Source organism: Hypomesus transpacificus, chromosome 6, assembly GCF_021917145.1.
Source record: "Hypomesus transpacificus isolate Combined female chromosome 6, fHypTra1, whole genome shotgun sequence".
Classification (NCBI taxonomy): domain Eukaryota; kingdom Metazoa; phylum Chordata; class Actinopteri; order Osmeriformes; family Osmeridae; genus Hypomesus; species Hypomesus transpacificus.
In genome coordinates this window covers 13458006-13481381 of record NC_061065.1, presented here as the reverse complement: position 1 = coordinate 13481381, position 23376 = coordinate 13458006, and the positions used below count along the sequence as shown (strand labels likewise).

The following is a 23376-nucleotide window of genomic DNA, read 5'->3' as shown; positions in this document are numbered from 1 at the left end:
TTTAAAAATGTAACAAAAGAGTTCCCCTAGACCCGGAAAGAACGTGTTATGTAAAGCTTTAAATACTAAGTTTCTTTCTATGCAAAAGTTCATGTTCCTTGCCCGAATAAGTCAGTCCATGTCAGCAAAGAAATCCCTGTTAGAAATGAAAGTATACCCTTCTTCTAAGCCAGTTATTTCACAAGCCTATCAAAATCTTTTTGAAGAACTAGATGCTTCAGTCTGGAGGGTAAGACTATATTTAGGGAGCCATCCATCAAAAGAAGCCATGTGACAAAATAACAGAACTCTTGATGCTATCCATCAAATGAATGCAACTTGGTGGTTTGGTGCCACTGCAACTGTAATGAACATGATATTGCAATAAAACAATGGTGTCAGTACACAGACTGAGACCACACAGGACTCGCTTCACCTGTTCTCTGCCTATTGACTTTATAAATACTGTAAACCCTGTCTTATGCTCTGTTGCCAAATCCTGACTGGATTTGTCCTGTGCCTTTCCAGTGTTTACCTGCAGTGTTCTTGTTCAGACCCTTGCCTGTTATTTGACCCCCATTTTTGCCAGTTGTTTTTAGGATTCTGTTTTGGGGGTTTTGATCTCTTGGATGTCCCTGGATTCTGAGCCTGCCTGATGTTTTTGTACCGGTTTTCTGTGTGGAGTTCATTAAATCACCACTTTTTCACATTGCCATGGTTACTCTGAGTGCCTCCTGCTCTGTCTCAAATGGAAGACTGCTTAAAACTACCAATTAAATTACTTACGTTTAGTTATATTAATGAACACATCCACACAAGAAGATGTATTTGTAAGATAGATGGAACATGAAATCATTTAACAAGCTGTGTGTAATGTCTCTTCTAACTGAACAAGCAGTGCACCACAACTAACTGAAAGTGTTAAAGTTCAAACTGACCCTGAACTGTCAGCCAAAGTCTCACTGTGGCGTTTACTCCAGCTTTGGGGTATTCTAGAATCTAACCAGTGAGATATCAGCGGCCTTATGCCAAAAAGACAATGGGACTTGCTTGGAAGGAAAATGACACGTGCAGATTGTCCTGCCAATACAAAGTAAGAGGGTAACCTTGTCTGTAAACTTGACCCTTCTTCCAAGCATTTGATTGTCTAAAAATACTGAGCAGGCATTCTCGCTGTGCACCCCAGCTGGTTGTTAACGGATTGCGCTGTAACTCGACACAAGATCACTGACATAAAGGGGAACTTGCAGCCAGTGCAGTGCCACCCATTTTATTAAAACAAGACCAAATATTGAACAACTCTAGTGAAAAAACATACCAAGCTGTGATGAAGAATTAGCTCAGGAGGAATATACCAAGCAATAACATCATGTAAGTCTTCACAAGAACCTACCATGTCTTCATGTTCTTTGCCAATTCCAATTCATGGTTTTGTGAAATGTGAACTCCCATCTCCCCCCAGGAGCAAGACGCACTAAGGCAGAGGTGGAGGGGAAGGCGGAGAAAACTTGGACCACTACCCTGGGTGTATCATGTGCAGCCTCCAGAAATATAACATAAACAGTGGCGCAGAGGGCAATCGGTCTTAGAAACGCAAACCTCTGCTGACGAAGTACTATTGGAGGAGCAGTCACACACAGGAGGGGTTAACCTCAAGGGGCAAGACTCTAAGCTGTGACTTTGGAGAACAATAGGGAAGGATCAGGAAAGGTAAGAATCAAGTTCCTCTCAATTTCCACTTCTTTGTGAAGGATTCTGCAATACTGCAGCATGCATAAACCGTTTTTTTTCAAGCAGGGTTATTCTTCTTGGAGTATTTTACAGTAGAGGTGCACAATATTTGCCCCTATTGCAAATGTACAATTTAATATGAGTGCAAGTTGAGACATTTAAGACATCAATGCATCAATTGTCCTAACTAACTTTATTACTATATTTGAATTATAGTCTTTCTTTTGTAAATTCATATTTCGTCTTCATTATCCACAATGTAATATACTCACAACTGCAGTGCAGAGTAATGTTTTGACTTGAGTCCTACCAATTTAAACCTGTGAGTAAACTGTTAAAGACAAATACTGCTCTTTGCTCTGTGACCCATGGGTGTTAGGTTTGCAGGACTCTATTTATATACTGTGCTGTGCATTTCAGGCAGAGGGATATGTTCAAGGTATGTTCATGTTTAACAGGACTTGAACCCAGTATACTATCCAATGGGCCAGACTGAGTACCTCATTGCTTCCAAAACATGTTTTAAGTTTCACAAATGATATGCTTCCCAGAAATAGGACGCCAGGGGGAATTTGAGGTCACTTCTGTGAAGGCTACGGGGTGCTAATACTTTAATTATTAAAAATTGATTACTTTAATGAATATGGTGGAATGAATTAATGTACCAACAGTGAAAAGAACTCACTACACAGACAGAAAGTCTGCAGCATGAAATAAAGCTGTGCGTTTTTGACTCTTAAAGTACTTCAAGCACCTACATAGTGTTATCCATTTGCAGTGCTTGTTTCATATTTTGTGGCAGCACAGAGTAAGTACATTACTACAAGTACTGCAACAAGTCTGGGCCTTTCAGTACTATTGGAAGCTTAATCCACTAAAACCAACAGCAATGTTCAACCCCATTGCATCCCACCAGTCTAACAATCTGCCCAATGAGTTGTCACGATTGGAATGTCCTACATTTCCAAAATTTGGCAAGCGCAAATAAACATGTGCCTGAACAGTTGCACTGAGAAGTTTGGTGCAATGTGATTTATGTCCCCTGTGGCTGAAACAGGAAGTGCATAAACAATCAAGGAAAGATCAATCAAGGAAAGATCAATCAAGGAAAGATCAATCAAGGAAAGATCAGTCAAGGCAAACCATCCAAATATAATTGCACAATGTGTAATAATACAAACATAAATAGTGCTAAAATAGACATATGCATTGATATCTAAATCAGATGTACAGCTACAGTTCAGTAGCCGATACCCTTTCAATCGTTATGAATTACCGGTCTGTCCTACAACAGAACAGCTAAGTCTAACATGCAGCAATGCTCAAAGTGTACACGTCTTGAGTGTGAGACGTATCTCCTGACATACAGGCTTCCTTCTCAACTTCATCACTTCAGATCCATCATGGCGGCAGCCAGCGTGTCCATGCCTGGTGCACCGGGTCTCTCCCTCGGCTTTGATGACTACAGTCTCTACAGCAACCTGTCAGACGATGACCTGATGCAGCTGGCTATCGAACGCAGCCTCAGCGATGCCCACACTGCAGGTTCAACGCTTGAGTTGAACATAACGCCCATGGTTCAGAACAGGACCAATCCACCTGCAAGGCCGCTGAATCCTGCCCTCCAGCCCAATCCCCCTATGGCCCCTCAACTTTGCAGTCATAACCCCCCTGCCAATGTACTTAATTCGTACGTGTCGCTTCCCATGAAAAAAAATCGTTCTAACACTGATATACTGTATTTTTATCCTTGGTCGCACATTCATTTTCACTTTAACATTTGCATTGAACTGGCTAACTTTCAGTGGACTGTTAATGGTTTCCAAACTAGATTAAATGAAATCATGGCATGGTTAGAAGGGTTGCCAGTGAAACGTTTTATGTTCTGCAGCACATTTCACCTGTTCTTGTAAGAAAGCATCACAATGGATACAGTGCATCTGCATCGAAACATGTTGGTTTGATCCCAGAGTTATCTATCCATATGTCATTCTTATTTCCAACGTTGTTTACAGATGTATGCGTGAGAATGGCTCTTGCAATCAATAATGAGGTCACTACTTGCACTTGCACAGCGTTTTCAACGGCTCAGCTTGTGTGTTCACCTCGCTAACTGCTAGCTTGCTAGTTGTCAAGCTTCAAGTATCAGTTGCTGTTACACGACACTTGTCTCGCTGGCTGGCTGGACTGTCTCAGAGAGCCACATGATGACCACCTGTTCCAAGTTATCTTGGTGGCCCTTTCCCCTGGCCAGCAAACATTTTGGGACTGTGTCCAATCACTTCTACGCACTTTCTTGGAGGTTCATATGCCACCACAGGAGGGAAATAAATATGCAGAATCCCAATGCTTTATCTCGAGTTCAGCTTAGAGTTTCTGGATAATATCATCATCTACTATGCCATTCAACATCATATTTTCATAATTAATGTAAATTAAAACACTATAAGACTGAAAACCATGATGTAAATAGGATTGTAGGATTGGTGTTAGGATTGCCAAAGAACATTGCACTTTATGCATATCAGCAGGGTCATTAGGTTACTGTAGGAATGAACTGGCAGTTAACTTTTGGAAATTCATTATCTGAAGAGTTTAAATTCCAGAATATGACTAAATAAATCTAACTTCTCCTGTAGCAGGAATGCTTTAGACGGCGATGTGAGTCACTTTATCACGGGCAACGGAAAGCGCATGGTTGGATATCGCCGATACGATGGGACCCTTCAGGTCGCACCTGAACCAGAGGAGTGAGTTCTGCCCCTTCAGGCGCTTCATTAGCAAACAGCCAAATCTTAATAGCATGTGCAGTTTGAAAGGGTAAATATGCAAAAACATCATGTTTATGAAATTGTCTTGTTTTTACCCTTTTTCCATGTTGCAAACTTAGTAGGAAAAGGCATGTCCCAGTACAGTACATTCTAACACTAAAACATACACATTTAATCATAATCAATAATAATTTCATGACCACATTTGTTAAACTGAGTTTCGTCCCCTGACAATCGGCATGACAATCTGAACTTTCTTCAGATTGCTGTCTGTGATCTACAGAATACTAGGCCAAGAGGCAAATGGATGATGAATATGTTTTCCTATTAGAGAATTGCAACCCATTATCAAAGCAATATATGATGGAGATGCGGCTGCTGTTCGAGAAATCGTTAAACAACCCGGCAACAGTTGGCTGGTGGCTAGCAAGCACGGGTGGCTACCATTACACGAGGCTGCATATTTTGGTCAAACCCAATGCCTCAGGATACTTCTGGTAGGTAAGTGTACAACAGTAAGGACATGATTTTGGGTCCACCTGGACTGTAGAATAGACATTTTGAAACCACTTGGAGCTGAATATGATAAAATGTTTTTGTTGGTTGAAAAGAAACCCCACTACACTACGTTTTGGGGTTCAATGGCTTTACTTGATGGTCAGTGGTGCTTCTAAGGTATTCTTTGTAATGTTTCTTTCTCTTCTACGCATGTCGTCATTCCAAAAGCACAACCCGGTATGCTAAACAAACGCACCCTGAAAGATCAGACCGCCCTCATATTGGCGGTTGGCAGAGATCATGTGGATTGTGTTGAGGCACTGCTGGAGAGAGGGGCCGACACAGAAGTGATGAACCAAAACCGGGAGACAGCATTGTACAAAGGTGGATGTCACACTGCACTACACACTGCACTACACACTGCCTTTACAAAGCCTAAAGCCAAGAGTCTATATTGTTGCTAACAGTGTAACATAGCCGTGTTTCTGTACAAACTGATGTGGAGTACTGCTAAAGACATCAGCATTTGACAATAGTTGGTATTGGATTAGGTCATTGACGAAAATCTGCTCTTGGGAAGGCATGCATACAATAGCACTGAAGATGAAATATATACTGATTACAATGAAATGCCTACTAGGCTAAGGTTATAATTGAATGCGTACCGTAAGACAGTAAACACAGAGAATGGGTGGACTAATACTAACACTGGAGAGAGATCATGACTCTTGATTGGTCTTTAGACACAGACTCTGTCCCAATTCCACAGCTTGTGAGAGGGAGAATGCTGCGATTGTGGCTACGCTTTTGAACCATGGTGCCACGGTGAACAAGCAGTGTATCCAGGGCTGGACAGCCCTCCATGAGGCCGTGAGTCACCACAGTGTGGAGATCTGTGAGATGCTGGTGAAGGCTGGAGCCAAGTTAAGTGCAACCAACATCTACGGCATCTCTCCCGTCTTCACTGCTGCCCAGAGTGGACGAGTTGAAACACTGGGCTTTCTCCTCAAAAATGGTACGTTATATTATGACTTATGCCTATGGTTGTTATGTACTAATCATGCGTAACGAATTTGATTATCTCAGCATGTGTGAGGTTTAAGTACTGGATGTTTAATGAACATTTATTACAGAATTTTGTCAAATGTCAAAGCTCCTGCTAAACCTGCCCTCCCCAAATATCCTGTTTACCTCTGTTGAAGAAGGGGTTTTGTTACATTTCCGCCAACTGAAAAGCATAAGATATTCTGTTTCAGACACGCCACACACAAAAACGATGTGTAGCACTTAGTGCGCAGCACCATGGCTGATGTTGCCACGGATGAAAGATGATAAAACGTGGCGCTGTATATGTAGGTGCGGATGTGAACAGCCAGGCTGCCGATGGGGCCACGGCTCTGTACGAAGCAGCGAAGAACAGCCACGAGGACGTGGTGGAGCTCCTTATTTCACGGGGCGCCGATGCCAACAGACCTGGAAAAACAGGACTGCTGCCTCTTCACATTGCTGCACAGCGGGGGACTGATGGGTGAGTTTCTTTGGCTTATGTTCGCTAGGATTGTGGGAAACCAATACCTGCGACTGAGAGTTTTTCGATTCATGAATATGAAATAGGCCTACCTGAAATATTGAGTAACATAATTGTTGTTCCATCTACAACTGCATTATTGGGGGTTATCCATACATTTTTGCTGCACATACATGCAAACCACATGAGCTCTTAATATTTTAGATTGAGTTGGATTGGTTGTATTGGGTTCAACACAAGGGCAACACATGGGCAAATACAATTTTGAAATTATGTTTTTATTTGTTTGTATCTTTATGTATTTATATAATTTTTATTCTGTTCCTACAATATCAGTTTTGCTGTCATTAGACTTCCAACTAGATGATTCCACCCAAAAACATGAGTAAGGTTAGATTTCTTTTGAAGCAGGCATGTCTGATTATCTTGCATTATTTACAGAAAAAGTATCCTGACCTATGACTGCCTCAATTATGACAAGTCCTTTAAGTAAGTGACTTTGGCCAAAGGTTACTGTGTCAGATAAAAAATAAACACAAAATATAAAAAGTGATTTTATAAAACCATTGCTTCTGAAGCGCATGGTTTGGCTATAGCATAACAACATTGTAACTCCATAACAGGCATTCGTCATGGCTTTGTCAACGTTTAGGTTGATTATTTTTGACGTAAGTGATTTATTTGTTTACACTCAATCAGTTGATTTAACATTCAAGGTTCAACCCATTACTTCCCATGTGTCTGCTAAAAATCTGTACTGTAACAGAAAACATCTATACATATCTATACACAAAATCGATTTATAAAATCAAATAAATGTATTCCATGTCTCAAAAGGTGGGTAAAAAATGTAACGTGTTCTCGTGTGATTGGCTACTACTCGTAGGCCTACACAACTTAATTTATGTGTGGAAAAAGACCCTCAGATATTATGGTAATGTTCATTATTATTTTGTACTGTACCAAGTTTTCCAACTCTAACTAATAGAGAACTACCACTCAAACGAATGCCTCTTATTTCTCTCATTGCATCTCTAAATGATTTCAGCATCGTATCCATGCTGATCCCTTCAACCAGCAAAGCCAGAGTTCGCCGCACAGGCATTAGTCCCCTTCATCTGGCCGCCGAACGCAACAGGGACGAAACCCTGGAAGCTCTGATCGAAGCCGGCTTTGACGTCAACGCCGAACTGTCTCTCGAGCGCTCCAAGATGTTTGAGGACCGACGCACTACGGTGCTCTACTTCGCTGTTATCAACAACAACATCGAAGCTGCCACCATGTTGCTGGAAGCTGGGGCGAATCCCAACCTCGACACGTTCAACCCGCTGCTGGTGGCCGTCAGGCAGGGCTGCATCAGGACGGTCACCTTGCTGGTGGATTACGGAGCCAACGTGAACGCTTACATCCCCACCATCCCCACCTCCTTCCCAGCAGCCATCATGTTCTGCATGAAGTACCTGTCCATGCTTAAGTACCTGATGGACAACGGCTGTGACGCCCTCTCCTGTTTCGACTGCGTCTATGGCAACGATCAACACCCGCCGATCAAAACCTTGCGCTCTGAGAGAGATGATTTGCGCCATAGGACAGGCACTTCTGCCCCAATAACCTGTCTTCAGGTGAGGACGACATGTCTTGCTTGGCACAGTTATATAGATATTTGATTATGATAGATTTGATTTGATAGATTTGATAAACGCCAAGGCTCCATGTAAGATGTTTACTTTAGGATCCCATACAGTCAGGGTCCCCTGAACTTCCTTCATCTGTCGCCATTGGCTGTTTATTGCAGTTCTGTGAGATGATCTCCACTCCAGCGGTATGTCGGTGGGCTGGACCCATCATCGACGTGCTCCTGGACTATGTGGGTCACGTCAAGCTTTGTTCAAGACTTCTTGAGCACCTCGATAGCTATCCTGACTGGCAAGTCATTAAAGAGAAAGCAGGTGATTAAGACAGACTTTGAACAAATACTGCATAGTGTATGTTGTATGTGCAGATGTACAAGCAGCTAGGTGGTGATCCCGCATTGACACAAGCTTCACATTGGGCCATTCTTGTCATTTTCCTTCCAGTGCCTCCCCGTTCGCTAATGCAACTCTGCAGGGTCTCTATCCGTCAGCAACTTGGAGTCAACAGACTGAAGCTTATCCATACACTTCCTCTCCCTGGAAGACTAGTAAAGTACATGAATCACGAGGAGCGCACACAAGACTTTGCACTGGAGTAGTTCAAAGTAGTTAGTAGGTATTAGTAGTTAACCACCATAACAGGAATGACACTCAAAACAGTTAACAGGATGAATATTTAATTGAATTTGTGAATGAAATGTGTGCCACAGCAATGGGATTGTGGTTGTTTGTTCGAGTCAAGTGCTTTTATAGATCTTGAAACAGTGGAGATAAAGTGACAAAGTAGTAGTAGCTTTAGTGTATTGGTGAGTAGTCCACAATATCGAAGACCTGCCTGCTGTGTAAATATACAGGTAAATGGTTTCTTTTTTTCTTTTTTTGCAAGGCCTTGCCTGAATGCTTTGCAAGGCCTTGTACAAATATTTGAGTGGTTAAACTCAGTCCTTACCATGAAAATCACTCTCCATCACTATTGAAGGCATCTTATGGTTTGTAGGTCTGTCTAAGCAAGGATGTTTAATATGAAATGAAAGCAAAGTATTATAGTTCTGTTAGGGCATTTTGAATGCGTTTTGATGCAACTAAATATGTACATAAAATATGTTTTTAAAATATGTTCTAAGATTACAGTCTGGGTTCTGGACTGTTTTTTTAAGAATGTGTGAACAATTCAGAATGCTCTGGTAGGCCTATCAAATACAGGTTTACAGAATCGCACTGGTACAGTTTAAGTAGGCTAAACACCTTGTACTGTGCACCTTATACTGAGGTGAAGTAAAAGTGTTTTGTGTGATGTGAGAAGATGTCATGGGAGACGAAGATGTCATGTTTTCAGTTGTTGGTTTGTGAAAAATATACCACTTTTAATGTCCACATTTTTGGACAACCTGTTATATTTTACTTTAAAATCACACTGACTGACCACAGTGTGTGTTGAAACCGTTAATTATCATATCATGTTTGGTTATAAAACAATTACAACTATTGAGTGGATCCACGACACGTGACTCTTTCATTCAAATCATTGTCAAGAACATTCCAGTAATTTTTTGTGTCCTATGAGTTCCTAGACATGTTTGAAAACTCTGGGTGAGTTTGCATTTCTGAGAAAATCCTGTTGAGGGAGCCAAAATACTATACATACAATTGATCTGAAAGCATGGTATCAGATATAGTTGTATTATAAATCCATACATTTTAGAAAGAGACTGTCTAACTTAATAATCATCAAAACATCAGATCCATGCTTCTTTTCATAAATCCTGTGGGAAAAGGACATGGGACATTGTCCTGGGATGAATTACTGAACAGTTTTCCTTCAAATTCTGAGTGGAAATGAAACTTAATAGATGGTAACCCAAAGGAGACAAGAAGGGGTTTTCTTGGAGGGGGAGGACTGTGTAGCACCATGGGCTTGGTTAAAGGTACAGTTTAGGCAAAGGTACTCCCACACTAAAGTTGGTTAAAGGTACAGTTACTCCCACACTAAAGCTGGTGGCCTCATTACTTGATTGGAAAGTATGCCTGGCATATTAACAGTCTGTGATTAATGCACATACTGTACTGTAGTTACCTTCGGCTTTGTCCTTTTTGCTATTGTTGAATACCTCATCAAACACCTTACATATACAGTGCCGTCTATAGGACTCTAATGCTATGTGTTGCAGTTTTACTTGGTAGCTTGGTAGAACTATCATACCACATCAACACCCTGCACATAGCTAAGGGTATATTATCCCACTCGTACTGTTGTCATCTCACCCTTTGTAGCAAAAGTGTGTGTTCCTCATGTGAAATGGAAACTTGCCGGTCTTAAAACCCATGCATATAAGTGTGTCAAAGTTTTTGTACTTCTATCAAACAAATCCACGAGGGCTTTCCTGTGATGATTGACAGGTGAAAACATAAGACGGCTCGTCTTGCATGTGCACCTGTCACATATGATCCCTCCTGGAGTACAACCATCAGCCTTGGGAGAGTCTTGTTCCAGAACTGTGGTCTAGCCCATCAGTGCTGAGAACCAGCAGAGGACACCGAGCCATAGGAACTATATGATCACACGCCTCTCTCCTGGGAGAATAGCACATTGGACTGCTCATTTCAACCGTCTGACGAGTTTGGGTGAGACATGCTTGGTTTATTCTGTCTTGCGGTGTTTTGCTCATTCAAAGACAAATACAATTTGGATTGTTTCCTTTATTGTATCATTTGATGTCCTTTGTGCTTCAGATCCTAAATGAACAATTTTAGATAACGCCCTAGGGAGATTCATGATGCTTCTAGGAAAGATGGAACTATTTCAAATAGATTACGTGGGATTGTAAATAAATGTCAACAGTATATGCCTTAACATCAAACTACTGAAATAATGATGTTTCTGTTTATATGGCTGTATCGTTTAGCTCATGCACACTAAACGCTTGACATTAGAATGGGCTGATTCAGTGGAAGCAAAGCACTCATAAAATAAACAAAAGATAAAAAAGAACATTTATGTCTGAATACTAAGATGATGCTCATGTTGTTTCTTCCTTTGCACCTGTTTCATCATCTTCTGAAGAGTTGGCAGTAAATCCGGTTTTAGAAGCCATTAAAGTGTCCCACCATTACCTGAAGGAGGGATTTTGGAATTCACACCCTCTGAACAGTAACCATGCAAGGATTTAACTGCCAAAGTGTCCTCCGCTGGTCAGAGTATATATTTACTCACAACAACATTCTTAAGGTGTGCCAGGGATTAGAGTGTCTACTTTAAGTTTCAAACTTCAAGTGCTTTGCTGGATGGACAAAGACAACCTGTAAGTGTAGGAACAGCAAATCCTCTGTGAGAAAACACTTTGCATCTTCGCAAAAGTGGAACCACTGCAGTGTGGATACAAGCGGGCAAGAAAGATCCTTGTAATACACTTGAGGGGGCTGGTCGTCTCCCAGCTGATGGCATAGTGTTGTGGTCGTTTGGTTCCCGTGTTGCCCAGCAGGACCCTAATTTTATCTTCAGAGGGTTGAAGAATCAAGCATCTCCAGTGTCTCCTGCAGATTGGGATGCGTGTGTGTTTTTCTCTCTGCGTAAGAGGCCCTCTACCAGCTGTATAGGATTAGTCACTTGGCAGACAGTCAGTTATGAAAAATAGAGGTCTTACTGTAATAGGTCATTAGCCGTTCAATTGTGTGAGCTTACTTTGGCAATGTATTTTAGTGCATGCGCGGCAGACGCGCCTATGTAGGAGTGCAGCAGCCCATGTGCGACAAGTTGCTTTTGAACCCAGCTACTGTAAAATTCTGAAAATTAATACAAGGTCTGTTGAGATGTCTGGTAGGGTGTCCTTGATGGTATTTATTGGGTCTGGGATTTGAGGTTTAAAAGATGGGCTAAATAAATTTGTATTGACTTGTTGGTGAGTTTATGTCCATGGTTCATTTCCACGATTAGAATAGAATATGTCAAGGGTATATTCAGCGTGTGGCGATAATCATTGGTGACATCAAGGTTGATTTGGGCTATAAAACGTAAACTGGTGTGGAAAGTGTAACCCAATCAACCGTTTTTGAAACGTTTTTTATTTAGATACAGGAAATAATGAAGCTTGATCCTCTCTGTAACGTACCTACATCGGAGGCCACCAGAAGCTACAGCTTCATCAGTAGTGAAGGACAGCGCTGTGTGGCATGGAGGAGGTACGACGGGACGTTGTACGTCACCACCGAGGCTGAAGAGTAAGTGTGTCCATCCCACATGGCCCTCTGAAATGTTGCCTTCATGTTTGAGCAGACCTATCCCGAAACACTGTCTTTAAAGGTGCATTCTGCCAAACCCTCCCCCTCCGCAAACGACCACGATGACATTCATCAAAGATATTCCAATGTTTTTATTTGGTTTTAACCTCCTATCAATGTTTAATGGATGGGATTGCGGTCAATTCTGTATGACCGTAGAAAAAAACACTTAAAGAGTAAATCCACTATCCAACACGTCCAAAATAAATGTCCTTCTTCTCCTAGGTTTCTTGACCCGGTGGTCAAAGCCATTAAAACTGATGCTGTGGACAGTCTGAGGGAGATGGTAAAGAGAGGCACTCCCCTGACAGAGAGGAATAAGCTGGGGTGGTTACCTCTGCATGAGGCTGCGGTGCACGGTACAAAGGAATGCCTCGATATCTTACTGAAGGGTAAGCACCCTTCATTCTCAATTTCAAATTTGTTTCGAAGGAGGTCCATTGCAAGGTTTATGTTTATGGTCCTCAAGACATTTAAACTGTAACATGTAATATGATGGTGATAATGTGACGGCAAGTGTAATATGTCATGCTACATGAAGAGAAATTCATATAAACTCGGACTAGAAACTGATTTAACCCTTTTTCAAATTGATTTCAAAATGTTGGATTCAGCCAATCCAGAGGTCATTGACAGATGCACACTGAAGCAACAGACCCCTCTCTTCCTGGCGGTGGTGGTTGACAATATGATCTGTGTGCAGTCCCTTCTGGAAAGGGGAGCTAACCCCAACATTGCTGATAAGGACAAGGAAACCCCTCTCTACAAAGGTAAAGTTGGGATTGAACACGATACATTTGACATTGAGGATTGAGGATGACAATGACGAGCCAATGACTCAAGCCAAGGATTAAAACAACACCTATAAGGAGTAACCAAATCCCTTCTTCTATTCCATCTTCACTAAAGCTTGTGAAGGAGATCATTGTGAGATTGTGGCCCTGCTACTGGACTTTGGTGCCAGGGTGAACCAGCAGTGTATCCAGGGCTGGACAGCCCTCCATGAGGCCGTGAGTCGGAACAACGTGGAGATCTGTGAGATGCTGGTGAAGGCTGGAGCCGAGTTAAGTTACGCCAACATCTACGGCATCTCTGCCCTCTTCGTGGCAGCCCAAAGTGGACACGTCCAAGCTATGACTTTCCTCATGAACAATGGTAATCAGTAGTACAGAGGTTTGTTGACTTTAGCGAAAAGGGATTCCATAGGTCAGTGTCTATGTTGTAACATTGTCAATGGGGGATGGTTTTAGTTCAGAGGGGTTGTGTTGCTTTGGATGAAAGCACTTGCGAAATGAATCAAACATCACATCTCGTCAATGTCAACACAGGTGCCGATATCAACTCCTGTGCTCATGATGGGGCCACAGCTCTCTATGAGGCGTGTAAGAATGGCCACGGGGACCTTGTGGAGCTCTTGCTTTCACAGAGAGCAGACGCAAACAAACCAACCAAAGCCGGCCTCATGCCCATTCATATCGCTGCTCAGCGCGGATACCATAAGTAGGCGAAGCGTAGCGCACCTCTAGATTTTAACATTGTTGCATGACTGAAATGCTACGATTTACGGAACTGACCTCCTTTTTTCGTCCTGTCCAGGATTGTATCCATGCTCGTTCCTTTCACCTGCAAGTCTAACGTCCGTCTCAGCGGCATCAGTCCCCTTCATCTGGCCGCCGAACACAACAACGACGACGCCCTGGAGATCCTGATCGAGGCCGGCTTCGACGTCGACGCCAGACTGTCCGAAGACCGCTCCGCGATGCACCCGGACCGGCGAGTCACGGCGCTCTACTTCGCCGTCGCCAACGGCAACGTCGACGCGGCCGCTATGCTGCTGGAGGCCGCGGCTGACCCCAACCTGGACACCTTTAGCCCTCTACTGGTCGCCGTGCGGCAAGGCTGCGTCCGGATGGCGTGTCTGCTGGTGGAGCACGGGGCGGACGTCAATGCCGACCTCCCGACCCGCCCCACCTCCTTCCCTGCCGCCGTCCTCTTCTGCATCAAGCACCTGTCCTTGCTCAAGTACCTGATGGATAACGGCTGCAATGCGATGGCCTGTTTCCAATGTGACCACGGCATCAAACCGCACCCACCCATGAATGCTGATTCTAAGGATGACCTCGGTCTAAGCCATGAGGAGCCTGGAGTACAGGTCAGTCCGTTGCTGGCTTTAAAGGGGTAGAACAGGGATAGGAAAGTACTTAAGTTTATTGATCCATGGATACAAATGCAATATTGCAAACCATACGGATGGATCAACAGGAGGCCCAAAATGCCTTGACAGCTCAAAGCGAAATCCTTTCACTTTGATTTATTCTGATCATTTCTTATCCGTAATACATATATTGAAACTGAGCTCAATGCATTTAAAAGCAGTCTCTTCATGTCCATCCATGTACAAACGTCAAGGAGCCATCTGTTTTCATCAGGATTTGCTTTGCTACTGACCCTTCGCTCTCTGCCCTCTCAGTTCTGTGACATCATATCCAGTCCCTCTGTCTGCCGCTGGGCAGGACCAATCATAGACGTGCTGCTAGACTATGTGGGGAACGTCCAGCTGTGCTCCAAACTCACTGAACATCTGGACAGCTATGAACACTGGGTGCACATAAAAGAAAAGTCAGGTTAGTAAATCCAGATTCTGAACCTGATTATTGTACTGGATGACATTTTTATACTGCATAAAAAGCACAACTTACAGTACAGTATATCCAAGAATTTCTTAAGAAAATGCATATGACACTTCATTTGGCATGAGTTTCCTGATCAAACCTCCCAAATAGATTATGTATACATGTTATTTTTTGTTTCTTTTTCCATAAAATGGTCTCTTTGTGGTTTTTAGTGCCTCCGCGTAGTTTGAAGCAGCTGTGCAGGCTGAAGATTCGACAGCAAGTGGGAATCAAAAGACTGAAGAGCATAGTCACCCTGCCTCTTCCCCCACGACTGATCAACTTTCTGAACCATGATGAGTAGCTCTGGAAGTCACACTGGGGTTTCAACTCTGTTCTTAAATCTGAGGAATCTGAGGAATGTACAGTACCGTGCTGTAAAGGATTCATTATTTGGTCGTTGTCACATACAATGGATCAATTCATGGATCTCTCTCGATTGTGAATTATTGCCTGTTTTCTTAAGTGGCTTGGCATGATGTTTTCCACATGGAAAACTTTAATTTGTGAACTTGTAAACAAAATGGGAGAGAGAGAGAATTACTACATGTATTACTACAAATACATTTGTATGGCCCCAAAAAATGACCAAACAAGAATGCTGAGATAAATATGAAACTCATATTAGTTATCTTTAAAATATTTATAATAACGTTTATTAGAAGAAATAAGCACAATGCATATAGAACAACTACTCTCAGTACAAAGGCCCAAGCTATTGTGAATTATTCTGAACAACAGTTTAAATCTATGGACGAGTTTTTAACATGAAGCTTTCTCTTTTCTGCATGTGATTATGCAATGATGTTATCTTTGGCAGGACATTACATAAGGGGGGATAAAAAAAAGCACCTGCATTACATATCCAGCACATGTACATCCACTCAAAGACCAACAAACAGATGACTACATCCCTCTAAATCTCTGTAGCCCCTTCTCTATTCCATTTCAACAACAGTGCCATGTGTTTTGAATGCAACACTTCCTGCGACCTCCGACCTTCAGTCATTTCAAGTCCCTGCACCTGCCTCCCTGGGCCAGGTCGTTCAAAAGGTCACACGGACCAAGGGCTGCACAGTGTGCTTGTAGGATGTGCTGGCTTTGCCAGTTATCAAGTTCCCCCCCATGTGGATAACTAAAAATACCTAGGTGTTAAGTTGCACTTGCACTGGATACATACACCACACATGCATACACATATACTGTCCACAGCCATCAGTCAGCCAGCATCGTACAGTGCCACTAGGTGGTAATAAAGCTCCGTTGGAAACAAAGACCAACTTGCCGTGTATGAGAACTATTCACTGCAGCTGTTGTGGTTTCCAGACTTCTGTACGGAAAAATTGGAGTGACTGCAGTGGGATTATATGAGAAAGATGCCTTGTTAACAAATCTGAAACTATGACAGCGTATTTTAGAATACACTCAGAACTGCTTTACAAATCGGCAAAGCTCTCACAATAAAGATTCACTCAGAAAGTCATGGTTAGGTACAGTACAGATATCAACCAAGGTATATGCACAACTACAGCACTGTAGGTAGGAAGGCATCTTATTGACTTTCTGAATCCCAACACAGACGAGGGCACTGGAACCAAAAAGCTTGTTTGGGTTTAATTAGCCAGACAAGGGGACTCCTTCTGGCCCTTCACAAGCGAGAATCATCTCACACTCCCTCTGCAGGCTCCTGTTCCCAGTCGGCCATTTATTAAATTGGACAGCTTTCGAGAGGTCAGGGGAGAACATCCATTATATCTGAGCCAGTGTTCAAGGGAAATGCAGGAGCATATTGTTTGTTGTGGTGAAAAGTGGAAGAGTGGACAAATAAAAAGTACCAGCAAAAAAAAAAAAGCAGTCTGGCATGAGATATTCAATCACTCTCCCAACTGGGTGACAACACATGCTTACAGCCATTCTGAGGTATTCAACACGAGGATGCCACACTGTGAAGAGATGCACATTCAGACCAAAATTGCTCTCCAAATTCTAAGTAACTAAAGGAAAAACGTTGAGATAATTGCTTGGTAATGTATATCGTGTTTTCCCTCTTTTTACTGACACTCACTCATCATGTGTTCAGAGTTGTCCTCTAGCTGTCTAACAGTGTCTCCTAATAACTTACCGGGATTTGCTAACGGGTAGCCCGTAACCCAATAAGTGGGACAGACACTGGGTAAACAAAACGAGAAGATGTCCTCAGAGGACTCCTCTCCTCTTCCGTGGAGGAACTGTTCGGAGGCATACGCCGCCATTACATCGGAGCTTGATTTAATTAGGCTTGATAAAGCCTACTTGTAAGATTTCATTTCGATCGTGGGGACCATTCGTCTCACCATCCGTCTGGACGCAGAGGGAAGGAGACATTTCGGCCAGGCTATCTATTGAACGGAATCCGGGCCTCATCTTGTTACAGCCTCCTCTTGTCTGGTGCTATTTGCATCACATTGCTGCGCACTCTCTGTTCTGGCCTTTCCTTCATCGAGGTTTTGTGGTGGGGCTTTGCCTTTTGCCTTGTTTGCATATGCAACGTGATGGTCCTCAGACAGAAGTTGATATTTTACTCATTTATAGTCATGCTGACATTTAAACAAACAATGCTTTAAACTGGGTATTGGGGGCGACAGTGGCACTCTACACTGCTGATTGAGCTGCAGGAGCTATATTGAGATTTTGGAGAATAAACAGGCTGGCATTACTGACAAAAACTGTAGGTTTTTGTTCAAATTCATGTATACTTTTTTGGGCAACACTTTACAATAAGGTTACATTCGACCATGTAACTGCATAGTAATACTGCTGAAAACGTTGTAGGCACATTGGGATTGCTATGTTAATAAATTGTATGGGTAGAGGGATGTAAGGGGTAAATTGATGTTGTAAAGAGGCAGTTGAAGGTTGTGTAAAAAAAACAATGTTAACATCTATTATACCGCCAGGGATGCCCTACCATCCCCTTACCAAGTTTCAAGACGAAACCTTCAACTGAAAAAGTCAACAAGAAATTGTAAAATGAATGAAAGCCAAACTGATCGATTACAATTTTGCAATAAACAATGGATAGAATATGACTAAACAATTACAGTAGTCCACCAATAAGCACTGTGTTTTTGTTACACATGAAGCAAACCTCATAAAGACTGTCAACAGCAGTATTGCTCCTCACTTCTTTTCAGTTTACCAGGAGCAAGCTTTTTTGCTTAATTTTTTTTGCCGAACCCTTTCATGAGAAATTAGATACTGCTCCCCTCATTTGTTCAACTATTTCCTGACGTCTTGATTAGGCAAAGACATCCAGTAGGTATCTGAGTTGTTCATTTAAGGAAGTTATCGGTCTGTAAACAATTAGGACTTTACTACGCTGGCACTTTCCTCAAGGCCTGCGTAAGGGTCTTCTGGCATCGCATTAGCAATTACTTGAGTTGGCGGATTTTTCGAGACTTTGTTTAAAGCTTGTAGATAAGGAAAAGAAGGGGGGGAGGGAATCGCCAACTCACTTTCAGAAACCAACATCAATATCTTGAACTGCAGTCTGCAGCAAAAGCACGTAAACGTTGGGCCTAGCATATTGCTGATTAACCGTTGGGATGCACGGATGTTTAACTGACGAAGCCGCAACAGATACCCTAATGAAGCCAAGTGACAGAGAGGAGGCGGTGACTCGTCATTGTCTTTGAGGGAGCCTCCCAGACTCCTGTTGCCAATAAATGACCTGTGGGAGGACATGAGCCAGATAAACACACTGCTGTCCTAAAACACAACCCATCACCTTAATGTGGGGAGGGATGCAACGACCTAAAGAATGAACTCAAAATTGCACTCACTTTATTGTGGTCAAATCAACCAACATGTTTTGAATAAAGAGTCCCTGTCCTGGCCACGCCTGTACCCCAGTGTTTCTGGGTGGTTCCCTGGCGTCCGTCCTGTGCTTCCCTGCCTTCAGTTCTCCCTGGCGGTCTCAATGTGTGTCTGTGGTGTGGGCTTGTCTGTCTCTCTCCTTCTCTTCCCCCTGGTTTTTAGCTCCCCAAACACACCTGAAAAAACACCACTGAATTACGAATCATTGCGACAAAAACTCAGTCACCGTCAACCGCAAAGGATGCTGGGAATTTTGACCCAAGCACGTGTCACATTGGAGAACTTTATTTGACTTGATTTCATGTACTGTTAATGCATATGTAGGTAGAAATGTCAAAATGAATGATTTTGATGGGAGAAAGCTAAGTTTTCCATCCATCAGGGGTGGTGCTTAAAGGAGGCAATGCATCATGCTCAGGGATGTCAATGGTCCATAATCCTTAAACCTAGACTCCAGAATGAGATTAGACTGTTGAAATGGTCAGACTGACAGTCGGCAGAGATAATCAAATAGCAAAGTATTCCACATCTGTCCTTGACTGCATAATACATGGAGGGGAATGGCTTTCAAAAAAATCAAGGTAAACAGTCAGTTTTCCTACAGTACTACGGTATACAATGCATAACCCACAGTGACTCTGCAGTTTTATTTTCTTTGTTGCCCATCATTGACATCCTTCCTTCTCTATCCTACTTAATTGTATATATATTTATAATAAAACACACAGCTCCCCAGAACCTGATGTACATTATGGAATCGGAACCAAACCACACAATAATAATTTATCTTTGAAACTAAAGGGTTTTGTGTCACCACAAAGGTTATCCCTCTCACTATTAATAAATCAAATCTGCAACTGCCTGACTACAAAAGAGGCCTCGCCTCCAGTGCCATCCAGCTCTATCTGTCTTTGTCCTTCACCAAAGAGAGGTGTTCATTTGGAGGTTATTCATATGAACAAAAGAACAAACGATAAGCCCCAATGACTAATCTATCTGGTTCCACCTTCTGATGAAAGCACATCCTTTCAGACGAAACTGCATTGGATATGAACAGAAAGTATTACGACTGTATGATAAGTATCAATATTTTGTCTTCAATTGATGATCAATTTTTTGGGGAGGTGGGTATTGCGTTATAGCATCCAATGATTTATTCTCTAACAGATGGACACAAGAGATTGGCCGTTTACATTTAGTCATATTCTGATCCATTTATTGTCAGCATCACTAACTTCCAGTAGGTAATCCTGTCCTTTTTCATAAAACTTTTTTTTATTACGCCCCACCTGCACCGAGCTGTCAGTGTTGTTAAATCACTCTGTCTCCATAGCTTAAACATGTTTACAGGGGACACAACTTTTCATTTTGATTTAAAAAGAACTATTGTACCTTTAAATGAATGTGTTTGGTCTATGTGGATAATGAGCATATTTTCTTTCTCAATTGTGCATCGGATGATCTTCACGTTTCGTTGTCTCATACCTGCAAGTATGAAAAAATAAAATGTTCTTCCAGCATGTGTCTTACATCACGGCGGCTGGACTTCAGGGTGTGTGTTACTTGCGGTCAGATCACTCTGACATTTTGGTAGTGTCTCTGTCTGCTTTTTCTCATCTTTGACCTTTCCACACACAAACACACACACAGCATTGTCTCTCTCACACGCAATGCTGACCGTGCATTAAGTGACCTCCAAACGAAAGTGTCTTCATTCAATCTTAATGAATTAAAAAACCTTTGAATCATTTCAAGAGGATAATCAGCTTCAAGGAAAAGTTGCATGGATACAGACGACTCAGCATGTCATTTTCAAATCCTCAAAATACTGGATGAAATACATCTTCAGAATGTGTTTCTACAGTTCTGTAGTGGGTTGTGGCAACTTATAATGAGAATAATAAAGTAGAGTTTTTTTCAGCCCCCACCACATTCATATTACCTCATGTCAAATCAAAGCAAATATCATATTTAGCAGCAATTGCCATATTCAGATATTATTTTCTACGAGTATAGCAGGTTGTAACAGATGCTTAACACAAGTTATAATGACAGAAACCATGCATTAAAGTAGTTATGGTGACTGGAGTCAGGCTGTCTAGGAAGATACCGTGAAGTTCTGTTGTTGTGATAAGAAAGCGAGACAATGCATAGTGGAGGGGGTCGCCTCCCGTTATTTTCTTGATGGTCTTAAAAAGGGCTGATTGTGTTTTTCTATGTGGTTGGATGAGACTCTGCAACAAATCTACTTCTCCATGTAACCCTTTTTACCTTCTCTCTGTACCATCAACTGTGGCTCCACATATTATGAATAGTTATCTAAGCTTCATCAGTCCGAGTAATCCACACCAGAGAGCTGACAGTTATTGGGTCATCTCCAGAATAATACAGCAGCCTTGACCAGTTGCAGCGTCGCCACATCTCAAAGTGACCTAGAAAAAGAATACCAGAGCAAGTTGACCTGGAAGAACAATACTGGCCTGAGGCGAGGCTGCCGAGAACAAAGCCACAGAGAAGTCCTGGTGTCCTTTGACCTGGAAGAAGATCACTCCAGTAATGCCTGGTCTCACTAGAGCGATACACAGTTTACTTGTACATGGCAACAGCAATTGTCCTCTAAGCCGAGGACGCCTTGCTTGAGTCCCAAAGGAAAACACAGAACGTCGAGCAGAACAAATCATGCACATATTAAATGGATAATACATGAAAGATCAGTTTGACAAAGAGATGGAGGACAACAACGAGGGGAACTTGGAGCTCCCTACGAAAGGGACTGGTTTCAAACTGGATTATAACATTGTGGTTACTCCTGACAAGGTGAAGGTTCCCAGCCCAAATCTCTTACAATGCATCTTTAAAAAGGCTTCATATCAAGCACAGAATCCATCTCTCATCGAGCCAATGTTGCCAAAGTTGTTCACATCCATGTGTTAATGCTTCTTTCCCACCATTCCTTTTTGGAAGCCATCGCAACCCCACGCCTTCTCAAGCTGACCCACTGATTCCTTTCATTCAAGTCCACTTCATTACGTCAAGTTAAGACATTATCCAATAACTCACAGGCCTGCGACTTGCTCAGTGTAAACTTTCTCGAGGGCTCCACGCTTTATTTATCGGCTTTCAATGTCAACAGTGGCGAGTCGAGTGTACTATTCCAGTCAAGTATGTTTTTCCAGTGTGAGAAAAATAGCATCGTAATTGGCATGTCAGGTCAACAGATAGGGAAGCCTCAAGAGCCTTTTAGGCTTGTGTACATGCTGGAAGAAATAGACTTGGACTTTGAGTATGTTTTTGTGCAGTTATTTAACACCACGTAACTGGCTTTTCGGCAAAATAAGTACAAGTAATAATACAGAGAAACATTTGAGTAGCAAGAAACCATCAAACTAAGAAAAGGAGATGACTCCTGTCGAGTGGTTCCTGGAAACTGGCATGTTGATAGCTCATATCTTCCCAAATAGTAATTCTGAAAGCCCTCTCATCATGCTGTCAGTAAAGGGCCATTATCTATCCCTCCACTGCACAGCCCAGCTATGGAGAGCTCTAGCGGCAGCACTTGCAGGCCATTTTCTGCTGAGATGTCACTCAAACATGACCTTCAAGATATGAAGCCCAATCTAAAGCACAGTTCTTGTGGTTGAATAGGACAGAATAATGGCTGTACAGAGAGGCTTTACCAAGTAGAGACAAACAGTGGATGACAATGAACCCCTGAGTATAGCCGAACCGGCAGTAGAGTACAATTGGTGATCCTTCTTTCTGTGTCAACAAGCCGCCCACCATGGTCCACCAGGGAACCCAAAGAACTGGATTCCGAAATGGAAGGCGTCATGGGACATTGACATCCCAATCGTCCTCGTGCAAAATAAGGACAGGAAGTTTGCCAGTGCCGTCCCCCTTATTCAACTCTTCTCCTTCAACTTGTACCACTTGCATGTGTGTGCCCAAAGGCTCCATCATGGCCTTAACTAGACTTTCTTCCCGGCCTCTTCCAGTCTTTATCCTCCCAAAGGAGCAGTCCAGTCAGCAGATACTATCTCTCTTGCCATCCCATAGCCCCTAGCTGCTCGGTCTCACTTCCCATCCCCCTAATTTTGTTTGTATGGGGTTCTTTGATGTCCCAGCCCCATGCATCCATTTGCTTTAAACAGCAGCACAGAGAGGAAAGAGGATAGGATCTGATTAAAAAGAAAAGCCCATATCAGTAGATTTACCTTTTTATTTCTGAGCTGATTAATAAATTCCGCGTTTGAGATAGTGGTATATTACCTTAGTCTCCTGCTCAATTCTCTTAGGAAAATGAGGTCACGGGGATATATAATTTAATACAGCAAATTACACATTGAGACGTTTCATTTGTCGTCTAATGTCCTAAATGTTAAACGTGAAATCAATGTAATAGCTTAATCACCTATTCAGCAACAAATGAAAAA

At 42.4% G+C, this 23376-nt stretch overlaps 3 protein-coding genes across 9 annotated transcripts in view; 2 read left to right on the top strand and 1 right to left on the bottom strand.

Moving 5' to 3' along the window:
- Positions 1 to 1452, bottom strand: part of ppp4r4 (protein phosphatase 4, regulatory subunit 4) — a 47112-nt gene extending 45660 nt beyond the window's left edge. The window contains exon 1 of the mRNA XM_047021832.1: positions 1373 to 1452. Coding sequence (XP_046877788.1) covers positions 1373 to 1375 — 3 coding nt within the window. The 5' untranslated portion in view covers positions 1376 to 1452. The remainder of the gene's footprint in view (positions 1 to 1372) is intronic.
- On the top strand, positions 1224 to 9587 carry LOC124468852 (ankyrin repeat and SOCS box protein 2-like). 7 transcript variants are annotated; one of them, XM_047021842.1, is made up of 12 exons: positions 1224 to 1350; positions 1442 to 1689; positions 3080 to 3400; positions 4350 to 4460; positions 4813 to 4982; positions 5208 to 5363; positions 5749 to 5994; positions 6336 to 6507; positions 6949 to 6996; positions 7556 to 8129; positions 8303 to 8456; positions 8586 to 9587. In XM_047021842.1, exons 3-12 carry the CDS (start codon positions 3114 to 3116, stop codon positions 8738 to 8740), a joined length of 2073 nt encoding a protein of 690 aa, XP_046877798.1. In that variant the 5' UTR covers positions 1224 to 1350; positions 1442 to 1689; positions 3080 to 3113; the 3' UTR covers positions 8741 to 9587. The 7 variants fall into 7 exon arrangements, with proteins under 7 accessions (XP_046877798.1, XP_046877799.1, XP_046877797.1 ...); XM_047021843.1 differs by having other exon boundaries at positions 1227 to 1350; positions 3107 to 3400; positions 4353 to 4460; positions 8586 to 9584; XM_047021841.1 differs by having other exon boundaries at positions 1227 to 1350; positions 3107 to 3400; positions 8586 to 9584.
- A 434-nt stretch (positions 9588 to 10021) lies between these two features.
- Positions 10022 to 15515, top strand: LOC124468854 (ankyrin repeat and SOCS box protein 2-like). The gene is made up of 9 exons (XM_047021851.1): positions 10022 to 10763; positions 12208 to 12356; positions 12642 to 12808; positions 13031 to 13186; positions 13326 to 13571; positions 13745 to 13916; positions 14013 to 14568; positions 14887 to 15040; positions 15262 to 15515. Exons 2-9 carry the CDS (start codon positions 12220 to 12222, stop codon positions 15390 to 15392), a joined length of 1719 nt encoding a protein of 572 aa, XP_046877807.1. The 5' UTR covers positions 10022 to 10763; positions 12208 to 12219; the 3' UTR covers positions 15393 to 15515.
- The last annotated feature ends 7861 nt before the right edge of the window (positions 15516 to 23376 follow it).

Bases quoted from the DNA above. Each gene is read 5' to 3' on its own strand.
- LOC124468852 (XM_047021842.1), top strand. From the start codon at position 3,114: ATGGCGGCAGCCAGCGTGTCCATGCCTGGTGCACCGGGTCTCTCCCTC. The intron at 5,364-5,748 runs GTGGATGTCACA...CCAATTCCACAG, and splicing joins GGAGACAGCATTGTACAAAG to CTTGTGAGAGGGAGAATGCT. The intron at 8,457-8,585 runs GTGATTAAGACA...TTTTCCTTCCAG, and splicing joins AGTCATTAAAGAGAAAGCAG to TGCCTCCCCGTTCGCTAATG.
- LOC124468854 (XM_047021851.1), top strand. From the start codon at position 12,220: ATGAAGCTTGATCCTCTCTGTAACGTACCTACATCGGAGGCCACCAGA. The intron at 13,572-13,744 runs GTAATCAGTAGT...ATGTCAACACAG, and splicing joins GACTTTCCTCATGAACAATG to GTGCCGATATCAACTCCTGT. The intron at 15,041-15,261 runs GTTAGTAAATCC...TGTGGTTTTTAG, and splicing joins GCACATAAAAGAAAAGTCAG to TGCCTCCGCGTAGTTTGAAG.